We start from the raw sequence: 16,747 nt of genomic DNA, 5'->3' as shown, positions 1-16,747 counted from the left end.
AGTTAGTTACACATTAAACTTGATGTGCAGGCAATCAGCCTATGGAAAATAAAGGAATCTAGGTGATATTTTGTAACTTTCTTACACTTCAGCATTTCATCAAAGCTTCATTTGGAAGCAGCATAGCCTGCGGGATTCACACGGATTGTTCAATTCACTTCATTATTCATAAGAAGGAATGTGCTATTAGCTGTTTTATGCTGTGCATTTAGGGTCTAGCACAGAATTTCATGTGATGCGTTGACTTAAGTCAGCGCATGTGGCTTGTACAATCATCACATGGTCCCTTAGCATACATTTAGCACGTGTCTTTCATGTTTGAGAGCTATAAAATTTTCCTTTTCTGATACAGGTATAGAATGGTAGCAAACAGATCATTTTCATTTTCATTATTGTTTATTTGATGTTGTCCCTCTGGTCAGTCCGTTTCTGTATATAGTGATAACGGTCCCAAGATCGAGGCTCTACATTATTTTTTTTTTTTAAAGATCTTATTTGACAGACAGAGACCACAAGTAGGCAGAGAGATGGGGGTGGGAAGCAGGCTCCCTACTGAGCAGAGAGCCCTATGCGGGGCTCGATCCCAGGACCCTGGGATCATGACCTGAGCCGAAGGCAGAGGCTCTAACCCACTGAGCCACCCAGGTGCCCCTGAGGCTCCATATTTAAGCCAGTGATTCTCAAGCATTTTTCTGCTTCAGTGCCCCTGAGATGGGTCACCCCTTCGTGACGCCCCTGGGAATAGTTTCTGTAACGGGGGACCAGGGAATATGCTTCAGAGTCTGGGGGTGCAGTGGCTTCAAAGGCCCCCTCTGACTCCAATGATGATGCTGGAAAGCTTACTCCGTTCATTAGTCACTCCTCTAGGGAAAGGTAAGGGTACTTATGAGAGAAAGAAGGAGAGCCAGAGAAATTGTAACAGAAGCCGAGTCAGAGCCATGCATTGAGTTGGGGGAAGGTGCCATGGAGCCACAGAATTCGGACGGCTTCTAGAAGCTGTGGACAGCGAGAAGAGAGATCCTCTCCTGAAGCCTCCTGAAGGAACCAGTCTTGCCAACACCTTGACTGTAGCTCAGTGAGACCCACTTCGGACTCCAAATTTGCACAACTATCAGATAATAAATACGTGTTGTTTTAAGCCACTGAGTTTGCCGCGATCTGTTGCAGCAGCAACAGGAAACTAATACAATCCTGTCGAGTTGTTCCTTGTACTGGCAGAAAAGCATGCTGCTTCCTGTGGCTTTACGATGGCCTTCAGTGCCTGGCCCTTGCTCGTCTCAGCTCCCTGGTACCCCATCCAGCACTCTGGGGTTTGGCCACATGGCTTTTCAGGATCTTCTGACTTAAATTTTCCTATTCTCTCCACATGCCCCTGCAGTCAGTTGCCTCTTGTGCACCCCACAGATCTTGGCTCCAAGGTTCCTGTAGACATCCATTCAAGAAGTGTTTATGAAGTGGTAGTCACTCCGCTAGGGACTGGGAATCCACAACAAAACAGGGTCTCTGCTTTCCTAGTGGGGTGGAGATAGGCCATAAGTACTTAGATGATTCAACAAGTCATTCCAGATAGTGAGGGCTGCTGTTAAGGACCAAGCTGTACCCTGCACCCAACACTCCTGAGCAGCGTTAGATGGGCTGCGGGCTAGGCCTCTCCAAGAGCAGCCAGCCATTGGAGCTGGGACCCAAATGGTAAGCTGCCTCTGGCCCTAAGAGCCTCCCTCTTCCTTAGAAAGGACTTCCCGGATGCCATAGGCCCTGGCGGCTCTCCCTGAATGTTTCCGTCACACTGCTTACCTGGTATTGTAAACCAAATTGTGTCCCCTCCAAATCCAAATGTTGAAGGCCTGACCCGCATGTGACTATCTGGACATAAAGCCTTTACCGAGGTGATTCAGGTGGTAAGAGTTCGCGAGAGAGAGCCCTAAACCAGCAGGAGGGGCATCCTTAGGAGAAAAAGACACCAGGGATGTGTGTGCATGGAGAAGAGGCCACATGAGGACACCGTGAGGAGGTGGACACCTGCAAGCCAAGGAGAGAGTTCTCACCAGAAACCAGCCGTACGGTCACCTTTATCTTGGATATCCAGCCTCCAGAACTGGCAGAAAATTCTTGTTTTAGGTTGCCAGGTCTGTAGCATTTTGTTAGGATAGCCTACACAGACTAATACAGCTGATTTGTAAATCGACCTCCCCTTGAACACTGTGAGAGAGCCACGTAGCTAGTCTCCCTGTTCCTCGTCCTGTCTCTACTATGACCTAGGCTCTGCACAGTAGCCCAAGAGCATCGTCTAGAATGCAAATCAAGATTATGGCACTCCCAATTCAGATCTGTTGAGGAACTGCCGTGCCACACAGAACAAACTCCAAATTCCAGGTCATGGCCCTGCTCTTCTTTCTGACCCTTCCTGCTCCCTAGACACCAAGCTGCAGCCTCAGGGCCTTTGCACTGGTTCTTCCCTCCTCCCGGGGCACACTCCCCATCTCTGCGAGCCGGTCACCTTCTGAGGCCTTTGCTAGTGACTCACCCACACCTTCAGTGTAGCCCTCCATTTCGGTCATGTCACCTGGCCTCCGGGTCTTTGGTTTGCACTGCTCTACTGGTCTGTGTCCCTGTTGTTCTACACCTTGCTCCCCTTCCCATGCCCGGCTGGGGACTCTGCCTTGTGCACTGCGGAGCCCCAGAGCACAGGGCCGGGCCTGGCCCACAGGGGCACCTGGCCGCGTCCAGTACAGTGGGTGACGTGGCACTGGGTTGGTACCTGTAGACTCGGGAGTCAGGCCCCGGGGTGCCCGGGCTCGCCGGGGCCAGGCAGAGGCGGGCCCTGCCTCCCGGAGCTCCCCCGGGACGCCCGTGGCCCCTCCATCCGGAAGACCGGGGACAATATGGTGGCTCCGGGGCTCCCGAGTTTCCACTCGCAGAGTACGAAGCACCGGAGTAGGTCTGAGGTCTGAGGTCTGGACAAGTAAACAGCCTCTCGGGGGAGGCTGCCCGAACCCCGAAAGTGGGTCAGCTCCCGGTCGGACGCCGGTCTAAGCCCCCGCGCCTCCGCTCCGGGGTCGCCGCCCGCGGGGAGCGCACGCGGCGCCCGGGAATTTGGGAACCGCGCGTCCAGCAGTCGGTGGTCGCGCCGCCTGGGGCCCCCCTGCCGCCCGGCCCGGTCCGGCCCGACGTGGCGCCGCCGCCCCCAGCAACGACACTGACGGGCGCAGCCAATGGCGGAGTCTCCCGGGCGCCCGGCGCGGCCTCCAGCCGCCAGAGGGCGCCGCACGGGCGCAGCCGAGCCGCCGCCGCCGCCGCGGGTCGCGGAGGGAAGCTGCGAGCCAGCGAGCGCCCGGGCCCCCGCCGTCGCCGTCGCCGTCGCCGCCCGCTCCCCTGCGCGCCGCTGTCCGCCCGCCGGCCGGCGCGGCCGTCCCCGCAGGTAGGTGGGCGCCGCCCGGCCCCGCGCGCCCCCGGCCCGGCCCGGTCCGCGCCCCCGCCCCTCCCCCGCCCGGCGCCCCCGCCCGGCGCGCGCCCGCCGCCGCCTCGTGCTCGCGCGCGGCCGTTAACTGACGCCGGGCGGGGGAGGGGCGGCGGCGCCCCGGGGCCGGGGCGGCGGTGGTGGGGCGGGTCGCGGCCCCCCGGGGAGGGGAGGTCGGAGCGTGCGCCGCCGCCCGGGCCGGCAGCTCCCGGCGGAGGCAGGCGGGCGGGGTCCCCGGGGCTCCCCTCCTCACCCCTTCTTCCCCTCCCTTCCTCTCCCCTCCCCCTCCCCTGCCCTCCGGCGGCGGGACGCCCCCCCGGGGCGAGTCTGCGGGAAGCGGGGCGCCCAGGGCCGCCGCTCCCGGCCATCCACGCCTGCACGCGCTCCCGCTGGCCCCGCACCTCCTCTCTGCTTACTTAACCCCCCCTTCCCCCCCAACCCTCCACCAGTTTATTTTTTCCGTCGTTTGTGTCTGTTCGGTCACCGCGGGTCCCCCCCATCCAGTGTCTTGGGTCTGGGGGCGGGAGGGACGCTCGCCGAGTGCGTGGCTCGTTTATTTCGGGGGAACCAGCCCTCCCCACCACCCCCCTCCCCGTTGCTTTTGCGCCGGGCGCCCAGCTAGGACGCGCGGCGGAGGCTTTCCTGTCTTTCTTGGGGATGCGGGGACTGCCGGGTTTTGGGTTTCTTTCCCCACCGGTGAGGAATGGAGACCTGTCAGTTCTCATTAGCGCGAAGGCACGGCTGGGGACGGTCATCGCAGGGGTGTGGTCAAGCCGGGAAGCGCCGGCGGGGCCCGAGAGTTTGCGCCTGCGCCCGGGCAGGGGAATTCATCAGCGCTCGGGTATTTCTCCCGTCCCCCCCTCCTCCCCCAAGTGCTTAGAGATCAAAGAAGGCACCTGGGCTAGGTGCGGAGACAGCGGGCATCTGCTTACATGAGACCCGAGCTGCGGCCACACCGGCGTGCCGAGCGCTTAGTTACGTGGCTGGACCCAACGGTGATGTGCCCCGGCTGAAAAAGACATATTTGATTTTAAACACTAGGTATGGAAAAAGAAAAAACCAACCAACCAACCACACAGTAAAAGATCTCATAATTTTAAGTTTAAGATGTTAAGATGATAATACTTTGCACCTAATCGGGTCAACCAGAATAAATCGTTGACGTTATTTACACGGGTATCTTTTTACTTTTGTTGAACGTGGCAACTTGGAAATTTGAAATTACATATGTGGTTCGCCTTATACTGCTATTGGCCAGAGCTGTAAAAGAGCATCTGAGTGGGGGCAGGGCGGCTGGGAGGCTGTGCCATCTGCTTATCTTTTCCTGCTTCCCTGATGGCATGTGGCCTCCTGTCCCCTAGGCTCTCGAGGAGCCCCTGCCTGGTCCTTCTCACTCTGAGCTGAACTGAAGTGCTGAGCTGATTGCAAATGAGGCTCTTGTCCTAATTTGCAGAATAATTCAAGTTTCAAAATTTTTCTTTGTTGAGAGAGTTTCTCTCTCTGCTATGTATTGGAGTCTGGAAACAGGTTGGGTTAGAATCATAATGAGATGGTGAGTTATGGAGGATGAGTATTTCCAGTATTCATGGGTGAGTTCCATAAAGAGCATGTTAATTTCCAGGTCCTCTGCCACCAGAATGAGCTGGAGAGCCCAGGCCTTCCTCTGAGTTACTGTGACTTTTGCTTGGGGCTCAGGTCTGTCTCATAACAAAGTGTCCAGTAGAAGAGTCATTGTTTCAAGAAAGTGTTGGAACATCTGGGATGTTTCACTGCCTGGGTTTGTAAGTCTCTGAGAGTTATAATGGAGCCCAACACTTCTGTAAGTGTTACAGAGTGAGCTAACTGTTGCAAGACAGGGTTGAGGGTAAAGTTACTTTACTTTTTGTTTTGTTTGTTTATGCTCTTCTGTGGAAAGGCTTGAGTCTGAGGATACAATTTAATCTGGACTGGTAACTCTAATTTTTCACTTGAAATTTAGGAATATCTTTTTTTTTTTTAAGATGTTATTTATTTACTTATTTGACAGAGAGAGATCAAAGTAGGCAGAGAGGCAGGCAGAGAGGGGGAAGCAGGCTCCCCACCAAGCAGAGAGACCATTGCGGGGCTCCATCCCAGGACCCTGAGATCATGGCCTGACCTGAAGGCAGAGGCTTAACCCACTGAGCCACCGAGGCGCCCCTAGGAATATTTTTTTAGGAGAAAATACAAACACTGTGCATAAACCCTGCTCACTTTCTCTTTTGCTGTGTATGTCTTGTACGACTGTTTAGTATTCAGTTATTGTGTTTAAACACATTATGTTATGGGTGAAGCATATTTCCACATGCAGATTTTCCCTGGACTGTTATCCTACCTCCTTGAGTATGTTGCATCCCCATGGAAACCCTTTGCTCTAAGTTTCTTAAATGGTGTTCCTTGAGCGTGTCACTGTGTGTGTGAGTATGCAGAGGTGTGTTTATTTTGTCCCCCTGGAGTGTCCTTAAAATGCCCACCTGTCTGCCAGAGCTGTATTTGTCTTTCAGAGCCCAGCCTGGGGCTGACTTAGACAACTACTCCTGGCATCACTGCCACTTACAGTGCAGAATAGCCTGGTGGATAAGAATTCGGGCTTGGAGCCAGCCTGTCTGGCTCTGAAATCCAGCTCTGCCACTTCCCTAGCCGTGATCCTGGAATGCTTGTGTCACTTCACTATGCAAAATTTCCTCATGGTACCTATCTCTTGAGACTATTATGAGGATTAAATGATTTAATACATGCACAGCACGTAGAACAATGCTTGGCATCCAGTAAGGGCACCAAGTGTTAGCTATTGTTCCGTCTCTACACTATGTTGCAATCACGTATTCAGTTACCGCGGTGTCTTTTCTTAATGGGAGCTAGTTTCTAAAGTTGTCTAGTGAAGCTAAAATGCCACGTATATGAGTACAGTGTCCAGCTTCTAGCGTTGTGTTTTGTACCAGACTTGAGTATGATCAGTTTCACTGTATAGGCACTGAGTAAATAAGGAACTGTAATGAAGACCGAGGGCACCTTTCTGCCTTACCTAAAACTTCGGAATGAGTGACAGATTTAAAATCAGCTGATGGAAGAAAGATGAGATGAGATGAGGAGGATATTCCAGCTTGTAAAATTTCAGATGATCCAATGAGATTTATATCTAGTTGAGTTTCTTGCTTTAAAGTGCACTATCCCATTCTGGTTCCCTTTTATTTAGGGAGAAGTGTGTCTGCCGTGCTTCTCGGCTGTTGGTGGTGAAGGAAACCCATCACTGTGCTCCTTCATGGGTCGCTTGTGGTCTTTCTCTATGTCGGTGTCTCTGGTTGATCCCCATTGTGTTGATTTCCTCCCCACCTTGTTCCCCTAACAGGTAGGAGGCAGAGTCCCATCATAGCCAGCTCTGTCTGCCTGGTCATTTCCTCCCTGGGACCCTCTGTTGTCACGCCTGCCCTTTCATGTTGGGTGTTAACTCTCGGGCCTTTTGTACGAAGCATTCTCCTTTTTTTTATTTTTTTATTTTTTTTTTAAAGATTTTATTATTTGACAGAGAGAAATCACAAGTAGGCAGAGAGGCAGGCAGAGGCGGGGGGTGGGGGGGAGCAGGCTCCATGCTGAGGAGAGAGCCTGATGTGGGGCTTGGTCCCAGGACCCCCTGGGGTCATGACCTGAGCCGGAGGCAGAGGCTTAACCCACTGAGCCACCCAAGAAGCATTCCCTTTATGCTTGGCCCCGTCATTCGTTCTTCCATTCAAATATATATTGACCTGGATCCAGATGTTGGTAGATAATCAAGACTAAGAAACACAAGGGACCTCTGGAAGCAAACAGCAGAGTGAACATGGGGTAAGGCAACAATGGAGGGGATAAGGGAAGGCCTTTAAAGGTGATATTTAAGCCCGGACTCCAGGAGAAAAGGAACCAGCTCTGTGAGGTTCTGGGAAGTGTGTTTTGGGTGGAGGGATGAGCAAGCACAATGCCCAGAGCCCTTGACTCATCTGCGAACCTGCAGAAGCCCAGTGTGATGGGAGCTGAATGCGTGAGTGCCCGAAGGTGGGAGAGAAGAGGTTGGGAGGCTCCTCCGGGCTATGACAGGTCCCGGTAAGGACTCTGGATTTTTTATCTAAGTGCCCAGGGAAGCCCCTGAAGGAGTTAAAGCTGTAACATCTGATTTGTATGTTTAAAAGAACATTCCTTTTAGTTTAGTGTGGGAAGTGGTGGGGGGAGGGGGCAGTGGAGAAGACTGGGAGCTCCCAGCGGAGGCAAGGAAGGGGGGATAGATATTGTGACATCCACGTGAGTGAGTGGTACGACCTGTGAATCTGTGATCCGGCTCGGGGTGGTGGAGGAAGCCTGCGCCGTGGCCAGATTTGGGGGGCCCTGCACATACTCTGCAGTGTCACTTGTGGGCTTTGTCGAGGGGCTGATGGAAGTGAGATGGGAGAGAAAGAGGAGGGTGCCAGGGGTCTGATTTGAGCAAGGGGCGAGAAGGTGGGTTTCATTACTGAAAAGTTAAGATTGAGCAAAGGGTTTGGATGGGCGGGAGGGCCTCAAATTGGGACCGTTCAAGTCAGAAGTGCTGAGTAAAAATCCGAGATGGCTCAGAAATTCATATATGTCACAGCCTTATGCATATCAGCATAGACGTAGATGGTGGTTTTATAAATGCTGCTTGGAGACCAGGTAGCTCTTTGGAAGGGAATTAGACGTATCCCTGCATCACTTCTTAGAGTCCACTGGTGGGTCATGTAAAAAAAAAATTTTTTTTTTTTTTTTGGTGAAACAGTAAAAGTGTTCAGAGAAAACATGCAGAGTTATAATTTCAAACTGGTGAAGGTGTATGCGAGTGTGTCTGAATGCAGGTGCCCTGAAAGAAAATATTGATACATTCAGCCACTTAGAGATAAAACCTTCTGTCAGAAACCATAGGAAACTAGGAAGGAATGACATCGAATGGGGAAGAACAGCAACAACTCCACAAAAGTCTGCTTTCCTCACTCTGTCAAGAGCTTTCCTGAATGAGAAAAGCTCAGAATGGAAGGAAAAATGGGCAAAAGATCCAAGCAGACAGTTCATGGAGAAGGAAGTGCAAATGACATGACTCTTAGAGCAGCCTCCTTAGTGACAGAAGGGCTGAGACAAAAAGCTCGTCACATTGTCACCCCACTGTCAAACGTTTCTTACCTCCCCAGTTGGCAGGAGTGGTCCATGAAGTGGTAAAATCGGGGCTCCCGTGCGATGTGGGGCAGGTTCCTGTTCTACCTTGGCAGTGGCTGGTGAAATAAACAAACGCATGCTGCCTTTAGCCTGTGGCATTTCTTTGAAGATACGGATGTATGCGTATCCACACACACTCACACACACACGGACACACACATGAAAAGTTCCGGGTGCCTGGTGAACTGGAGAGACTGGAAACGACCTAAATGCGCATCATCAGAAGTGATGGTACAACCGGATCCCGGCAGTTAAAGCAGCTTCTCCTGTCCCCTGGTAGGGAGTGACCTTTGAGGTTAGGTGCGGAGAGACAGAAGCAAGTGCAGAACACACTGGGAGCCCCAGATGGTATAGAAAATGACAGATGCACAGGGTGGGTTGAACTCTTTAGTTTGAAATAATTACAAGCTCACAGGAAATTGCGAAAGTGGTGTCTAGAGGCCCACGAACCCTTCATCCATTTCCCCCAGCGGTGCCATCTCATGTCACTGTAGTGGCGGATCAAAGCCAGGAAACTGAGATTAGAGAATACTGTTAACCAGAGTACAGGCTCTTGCTCTGACCAGGTTGTCCGTGCACTTGGGTGTGTGTCTGTCTATGCAATTTTATCCCCTGCGTGGATTCACGGAGCCACCGCCGCAGTCAAGATGCTCTCTTGCGGAAGAGACCGTTAACAGTGGGTGTTTGCCCTGAGGAAGGGCGCATGGGTGGCCTAGTGACAGGCGAGGAGACATTCCTTTCCCCCATCCTAGTATTAAAGTCTTACCTCTTAAACAGTCCATGATGTCTAGGAGACCTCTAGTAGAACTGCCAGAGGGGGCAGAGGTGGGGCAGGAGTGGGGGTGGAGGAGGGTCTCGAGCCTGGGGTGGTGCCGAGGTCCAGGGGGTGGGGGGGTGCATCTGGGGAAGAGGAGGGGCTCCAGCAAAGCCCCAGGGCTCTCCTGTTTGGAGGCCCGCTGGAGATGAAGCCCCAGACTCAAGGTGGGAGTGGATGCCTGTCCTGCTCTGCGGAGTTTGAATAAGAAAAGTAGCTGTTGGATTAACTTGATCGGATCCTTCCTCACTTTAAAATCGAGGCCAGGGGCGCCTGGGTGGCTCATTGGGTTAAAGCCTCTGCCTTCGGCTCAGGTCATGATCCCAGGGTCCTGGGATCCAGCCCCTCATCGGTCTCTCTGCTCGGCAGGGAGCCTGCTTCCTCCTCTCTCTCTCTCTGCCTGCCTCTCTGGCTGCCTTTGGCTCTGGTCATGATCCCAGGGTGCTGGGAACGAGCCCCACGTCGGGCTCTCTGCTCGGCGGGGAGCCTGCTTCCACCTCTCTCTCTCTCTGCCTGCCTCTCTGCCTGCTTGTGCTCTCTGTCTGTCAAATAAATAAATAAAATCTTAAAAAAAAAAAATAAAATCAAGGCCAGATTTTAACTGGATCCCAAAATAAGATGATGTATAAAACATTTATCTTTTTTTTTTTAATTTCTAAAAACATTTATTTTTTTTTAGGGCTCCATCCCAGGACCCTGAGCTCAGGATCTGAGCCAAAGGCAGCCGTGTAACTCACTGAGCCACCCAGGCACCCTGTCTTTTCTTTCTTTCAAAAACGGGAAAGGAGTGGGTGTATTTCTCAGGTGAAACTCAGCTGGGATGGAAGAAAATCAGGACAGAGATTGCCAGGGGTAGGGGCGTGGCAGGGATTGGCTGGGGAGGGGGCCTGAGGGAACTTCCTAGAGTGACTGTAGGGGTGTTCTATCAAGGTGGGGGGGCGGCTGGGGCTGGACGACATGAGTGCACCCTTTGTTCAGAACATGCCTTGAAATTTGTGTGTTTTACAAGGAAAAAAAGTTTCTGCATTTTACCTTAACACTGTAAACAAACATTGAAATCTAGGGAATCTAGGGTAATAATGTGTGTGCTGACATGCGTACTGATGAATTATAATTGACGTCAAAATGGTAAGGTGGATGGATGGATGGACAGAGGGACGGGCGGGTGGACAAAGATGGGCAGATGGGATAAATGGCAAAATATTCCCTGTGGAACATAGGTATGTGGTGTTCATTGAGAAAGATTTGTAACCCAGCTCTGTGAACAGTTTGTCGTAGTGCAGTTTCGGGGGAGAGAACTAGAGGAACACGCGATCCCCTATCCTACTGTCTTTGACTGTCACCTGGTAACTATGCTCCCAAATCTTTAACCATCTAAAGGAGGCATGTGTTTCACGCTATTAAAAGAGCCTGCCGTCTTATTTTTTCTTAATCGCCTGCTTGAGTTGTCAGCTCTTTGCCACCTGCCCTTTGTCCTTAAGAGGTCGAGGTTCAAGGTTTTCTGGCACTTTTCTGGGGAAATAGCTCTAAGACTATTAACTCAGCGGATTATCCTGATCGCAGAGTCCCTTCTAGGCCAACAGGGACCTCAGGCTAATTCCCCACCTTCCCTGTAGGTGGGGAGGTAGGGGTCCTGTTCATTGAAGATAGGGAAGGGTTCTTGCTTTGGGTAGGCTCTTCTTTTGTTACTGACTTTCAGGCCTGACTACTGTGACACCCCCCCCCCTGCGAAGTGTTATTCTGGGTGCCTTTGAGCTGTAAGCTCTTGCCCTAAATGGGTCCCCCTTTATTATTTTATTTTTAGTTTTTGAAGATTTTATTTATTTGATAGAGAAAGAGAGCACAGAGGCAGAGGGAGAGGGACAAGCACAAGCACACTCCTTGCTGAGCCTGGAGCTCTGGGGGGCTCCGTTCTAGGACCCTGAGGTCGTCACCTGAGCAGAAGGCAGACGCTTAACTGAATGAGCCACCAAGTCTTCCCAAAATTGGCCTCACTTTAAATAAAAGAGAAAAAAAGGTTTGGTGGTCCCTTACATCATCTTTTCAAGGAACGGTTCAGAGGCCACAAAGGCTTTTAAAAAAATACCAAAAATTTTTTCTCAGCCGTAATTCACTTAGAGGGTTCAGGAAGAGAGTTTTTTTTTTTTTTTTTAAAGGTTTTATTTATTTATTTGACAGAGATCACAAGCAGGCAGAGAGGCAGGCAGAGAGAGAGAGAGAGGTGGAAGCAGGCTCCCCGCCGAGCAGAGAGCCCGACGTGGGGCTCGATCCCAGCACCCTGGGATCATGACATGAGTCAAAGGCAGAGGCTTTAACCCACTGAGCCACCCAGGTGCCCCAGGAAGAGAGTTTTAAAGGTACGCGATGACAAGGGCCTGTCCCCAGTTTCCTGCCACCGCGGTGGTTCCGTCTGGAGCTGTTTTGTGGATATACGAGCAAATGTGACTATATAATCTCCCCCACCCTTTTTTTTTTTAAAAAAAAAATCACAACTGGATTGTATTGTGGACACTTGGATCTTACCTGTCTTTTGCTTCCAGGGCAGTTTTTTTCTGGCACAATCCACTTACATCTTGATAGGTATCAAGTACATTTTTTAACTTTTTCTTTTACAAGCAGTGCCTCCTTAAATAACTTTGTACATGCAAGTAGAAATTTAAACTTTTTTTGTTCAGGAAATGGTCAGATATGTACAGGTGGAAGTGGAGAAGCTCCCCCCCGCCACCGTCTACTTCCCATCGCCAGTTGGGACAGGTGTCCACATTTTTGGCAGTCTTATTTCATTTCCTCCCACTCATCCCCCTTTAAGCTAGATTACGTGAAAAACAAACTCCAGAAGTAATGCCATTTGCTTTCCATGTCATGGGCTTTGGAAACGTTTTATTTTGGAAATATGTCAAATATTGACGAAGTAGAAAGAATCCCTGTGTTTGGCCGCATTCTGCTATTTTGTCCCCACCCCACTCCTTTTTTTTTTTTTTTTTTTTTTTTCTGGTTGCTGGAATATTTGGTCTGATTTGATTTTTTAAAAAGATATTATTTATTTATTTGACAGAGATTACAAGTAGACAGAGAGGCAGGCGGGGGGTGGGGTGGGGGTGGGGAGCAGGCTCCCTGCTGAGCAGAGAGCCTGACACGGGGCTTGATCCCAGGACTCTGGGATCATGACCTGAGCCGAAGGCAGAGGCTTTAACCCACTGATTTGATTTGATTTTTTTTAAGGTAGGCTCCACATCCAGCATGGGGCTTGAACTTGATCAGGATCTGAGCTGAGGGGCACCTGGGTGGCTCAGTCATTAAGCGTCTGCCTTCAACTCGGGTCATGATCCCAGGGTCCTGGGGTCGAGCCCCACATCGGGCTTCCTGCTCAGCGGGAAAACTGCTTCTTCCTCTCCCAATCACCCTGCTTGTGTTCCCCCTCTCGCTGTGTCTCTTGCTGTCAAATAAATAAATAAAATCTTAAAAAAAAAAAAAAAAAAAAAGGGGACCTAAGCTGAGATGGGAGAGTCAGATGCTCACCTGATTAGGCTGTCCAGGTGCCCTGCTGGAATTTTTTTTTTTTTTTAAAGGAAGTTAGGTTTTATTTATTTATCTGACAGAGAGAAAGCACAAGCAGGCAGAGCTGCAGGCAGAGGGAGATGGGGAAGCAGGCTCAGTGGGGAGCCTGCTGAGTAGGGAGCCCGACTCCATCCCAGAACCCTGGGATCATGACCTGGGCGGAAGGCAGATGCTTAACTGACTGAGCCACCCAGGCACCCCCTTGCTGAAATATTTTAAAGCCAACTCCAGATAGATCATTTCACATACAAAGACTTCAGTAAATTAACAACTTGGGCAGAAGATCAAAATATTTAGAACTGACAGTATTTAAAAGATGAAAAAAGTGATCACCAGTTACCTACCTTTGGGGCATTCCAGAGCTCATCCCTATCCCCTACATTTTGAAACAGGTAGATTTAAAAATAAAACTATGAATGTCAAGCAATAGTGAAACTAAAACATTTCTGCTACAAAGCCTGGGTGCAAGTTCCCCATCTGCCACATGCGTTCCCGTGCACTGTTTGTGTGAGCAGATGTCCTCTGAGGCTTAGGTCCGAGCACTTACGCAGGAAACCTGTGCGCCCTCCTCACCCCTGCCAGGGGGCATTTAACAAACCGTGGAGGTACTTCTGGTTGTCTTGCTGGGGAGGGGTGCTACCTGCGTCAGTGGGGGCTGGCGAGGGGTGCTGCTAACATCCTGCTGTGCACAGGGCAGTCCCCAAAGTAAAGGACTGTCTGGCCCGAACCGCTGAGCTGGAGAAACCCTGGTTTAGGACACTGGGAGATGGTGTTTTATCACTGATCTCTTCCCTGTGTTCTCCCTTAACTTGCCGGGAATTGCTTAATGAACAGTGATGGTCGGGGCGGGTGGGGGGGGCGGTGCTGGGGAGGCAGACACAAATAGCTTTGACTGGTGTTGACATTTGCCAGTAAACACTTACTTTCTAGAAAATTCCAAATGAATGACTTCATTCAGATGTTTTATTCTATCAGTTGTATCCCCAAGGATTATTTCAGAAGTTTGTACAACAAAATATGTATAGGGTTTCCGCTCTGCTTACAAGGAAGTCAGACTCCCTCCCAGGCAAGCGGATGTGAAACCTTTCCACTTCTGGAGAGCTTCCAGAAGCCAAACAAGGCCAGGACTGTTTTAGTTAGTGGCAGCTTCTGCGTGCGTGCGTATAGAAAGGGAAGGAACAAAACTTGGAGCTGAAGCGGGGGAGGTGGAGAGGGTCGTGGAGGAAAATGAGTTTTTCATGGTGATTGTCCAGGAGGAGAATGCTGAATCAGCGTGACTGTTGAACCTTGAAAGAGAGTGAGGACCCGATGCTTCAGTGCGCTGGGCGGCCCAGACCATCCGGATGAGTCAGGGTTCTCAGCGTCGGGGACCTCAGAGTCAAGGCAGCAGAGAGGGACGTGGCCACAAGTAATTGCGTGGCTGGACCGCAACTTATTGGTGTTATCATTGGGGTCCAGGAGCCCTAGGCCTGATGTAACTCTGTGGCTTGTTTCTTTCCAGATCGATCATTTAGAACGTGGATGTGTGGGGTAACATGTCCAGTGTGTCCGAGGAGAGAAGAAAAAGGCAGCAGAACATTAAGGAAGGACTGCAGTTTATCCAGTAAGGGCTTGACTCGTACCTGCGTTCGCGGCACATGGTGCAGCTGACCCTCGAACAACGCGGGGCGAGGTGGTACAGACTGCCCCCCCGCCCGCCAATTTAAAGTCCATGTATAACTTTTGACTCCCAAAAATGTAACTATTGATAGCCTGCCGGTGACTGGAAGCCTGACCAATAACATAAACAGTCAATGAACACATTTCGTACGTTATATGTATTATTTCTGTTTTAAGGTAAAGCAATCTGGAGAAACAAAGTGGTAAGAAAGTCATAAGGAAGAGAAAATACATTTACAGTACTGTATTGTATTTGTTGAAAAAGAGAAAGTTATATAGGTAGACCCAAGCAGTTGAAGCCTGTGTTGTTCAAGAGGTCAACTGTACTTTTTATATTGGATTAAGAAGTCTTTTTTTTTTTTTAAGATTTTATTTATTTATTTGACAGACAGAGATCACAAGTAGGCAGAGAGGCAGGCAGAGAGAGAGGAAGAAGCAGGCTCCCCGCTGAGCAGAGAGCTCCATGCGGGGCTCGATCCCAGGACCCTGAGATCATGACCTGAGCCGAAGGCAGAGGCTTCAACCCACTGAGCCACCCAGGCGCCCCTCATTAAGAAATCTTAAATCTGGTTTCTAAGTGCCCTTAATTCAGGTCTGAAATGAGGTATTTTTATGCAGCAATAGTTTTTGCTCTTGTACTTTTGATTTCTTGTTCTGAAGTGTATCTTACTGTCCCTGAGTTTTAGAACTAAAATCCTTCAGTGCCTCTGAAAATGTTAAACCGAGAGGAATTGGAACCTAATCCCATCAGAACACTTCTGAAGACTGGAAAGTGACTGAGAATGAACTTGTATGCAGGGCTTTTATAATCAAACATTTCTGTTAAGAAACTTGGGCTTTAACTAGCCTTCTCGAGGGTGGCAGAGCGTGGTCGGGATGGTACAGTCCGGGGCCTGGCGGACTTGTCCCGGCGGAGGGGCCTCTATGTTCTTCCCGGGAAGGAGACCACCTTCTCTGTATACAGCGACTCAGTCACAACTCTTAGTGGTTCGATGCTATTTCACAGATTTTTTGGTATTTGAGCAATTAAGCCTTCTTTTAGTAGAGGTAGGTTGGAGAAGAAAAGTGTTTCACTTACTAAAGAGAACATAAAGGAAGAGTTACAGATTCTTCTTTCCCCATACCTACCTTATATGTGAGTCGTGGTGTTAAAAGAGAGGTAGGTCTTTCAGATGTGCTTTGAACCTGCGGCAAGCTAATAGAACCTGTTTTACAATGACTTCTGGATCAAGAAATCCTGATAAGAGCCCGATCATTACAGTTACTTGGTTTCTTCTTCCTAGGTCACCACTGTCATACCCAGGAACCCAGGAGCAGTATGCGGTAATGATGGGGAGCGTCTGCCTAAAACCTCTGCAAGTAGCCTGAGAACTACCACGTTAGGGGGGGTTGGCCGACCACGGCTTTGTGGGCCAAATGTGGCCCGTTGTCTGTTGCTATGAATAAAGTTTTATTGGAGCCCAGCCACACCTATTTGTTAATATATTATCTGTGGCTGTTTGCATGACATATGGTAGCCGAGACAGAGACCGTCTGGCCCACAAAGCCTGAAATATTGACTCTCTGGGCGCTTAGAGAGTTTGCCGGTCTTATGCACATATGAGACAGCGGTATTTGTTGGGACGGGTGGACAGTTGTCCTGTATTGTCTTTCCTCCAGGAAGGTAGTTTACACTAATTTTTCTTCTGAGACCTTTGAAAAATACCATTAGCCTACCTCTTAGCTCATTGAAAATAAGGGGGACAGATTATGTCGCAAAGGAAAGTGCACACACGCTCTTAATTTAGGAGAAGAGGGGCTCTGACAGGAGTAAAGGGTGCCTGGATCCTAAGAGGGGAGAGCTAGAGATGAAGCTAGTTAGAAACACAGTGAAAGCCCGGTTCCCTGGGTCTTGGACTAAAGGCCCTGGTATGGACTGTTCATTCACGTGTGGCTTCTTGTCTCTGTGGGTTTTGATCCTTCTAAATGTTCCTTCTTTCTCTCTGCCTCTCTCTCTCTCCCCCTCTTCTCAGTTTCCTTCTCTGCCTTTTTCCTTCTTCCTTCCCTCC

At 50.3% G+C, this 16,747-nt stretch overlaps 1 protein-coding gene and 1 long non-coding RNA gene across 4 annotated transcripts in view; one reads left to right on the top strand and one right to left on the bottom strand.

Moving 5' to 3' along the window:
* Nucleotides 1-601: 601 nt before the first annotated feature.
* Nucleotides 602-2,808, bottom strand: LOC122895446. Its single transcript, XR_006382212.1, has 3 exons — nt 2,759-2,808; nt 1,795-2,019; nt 602-1,511 (listed from the first exon to the last, which is right to left on the bottom strand). It is a non-coding gene; the product is annotated as an uncharacterized LOC122895446 (long non-coding RNA).
* Nucleotides 2,809-3,367: 559 nt separating this feature from the next.
* ZC3H7A (zinc finger CCCH-type containing 7A) overlaps nt 3,368-16,747 on the top strand; it is a 37,249-nt gene continuing 23,869 nt past the window's right edge. Inside the window, exons 1-3 of one of the 3 annotated variants that reach the window (XM_044233781.1) lie at nt 3,368-3,418; nt 14,542-14,643; nt 15,983-16,022. In XM_044233781.1, coding sequence (XP_044089716.1) covers nt 14,576-14,643; nt 15,983-16,022 — 108 coding nt within the window. In that variant the 5' untranslated portion in view covers nt 3,368-3,418; nt 14,542-14,575. Of the gene's footprint in view, nt 3,419-3,806; nt 4,499-14,541; nt 14,644-15,982; nt 16,055-16,747 lie in introns of those variants that run through there. The other 2 variants (XM_044233782.1, XM_044233783.1) reach the window with 2 other exon arrangements.

Source organism: Neovison vison, chromosome 14, assembly GCF_020171115.1.
Source record: "Neovison vison isolate M4711 chromosome 14, ASM_NN_V1, whole genome shotgun sequence".
NCBI lineage: Eukaryota > Metazoa > Chordata > Mammalia > Carnivora > Mustelidae > Neogale > Neogale vison.
This window is presented reverse-complemented; position numbering and strand designations above follow the sequence as displayed.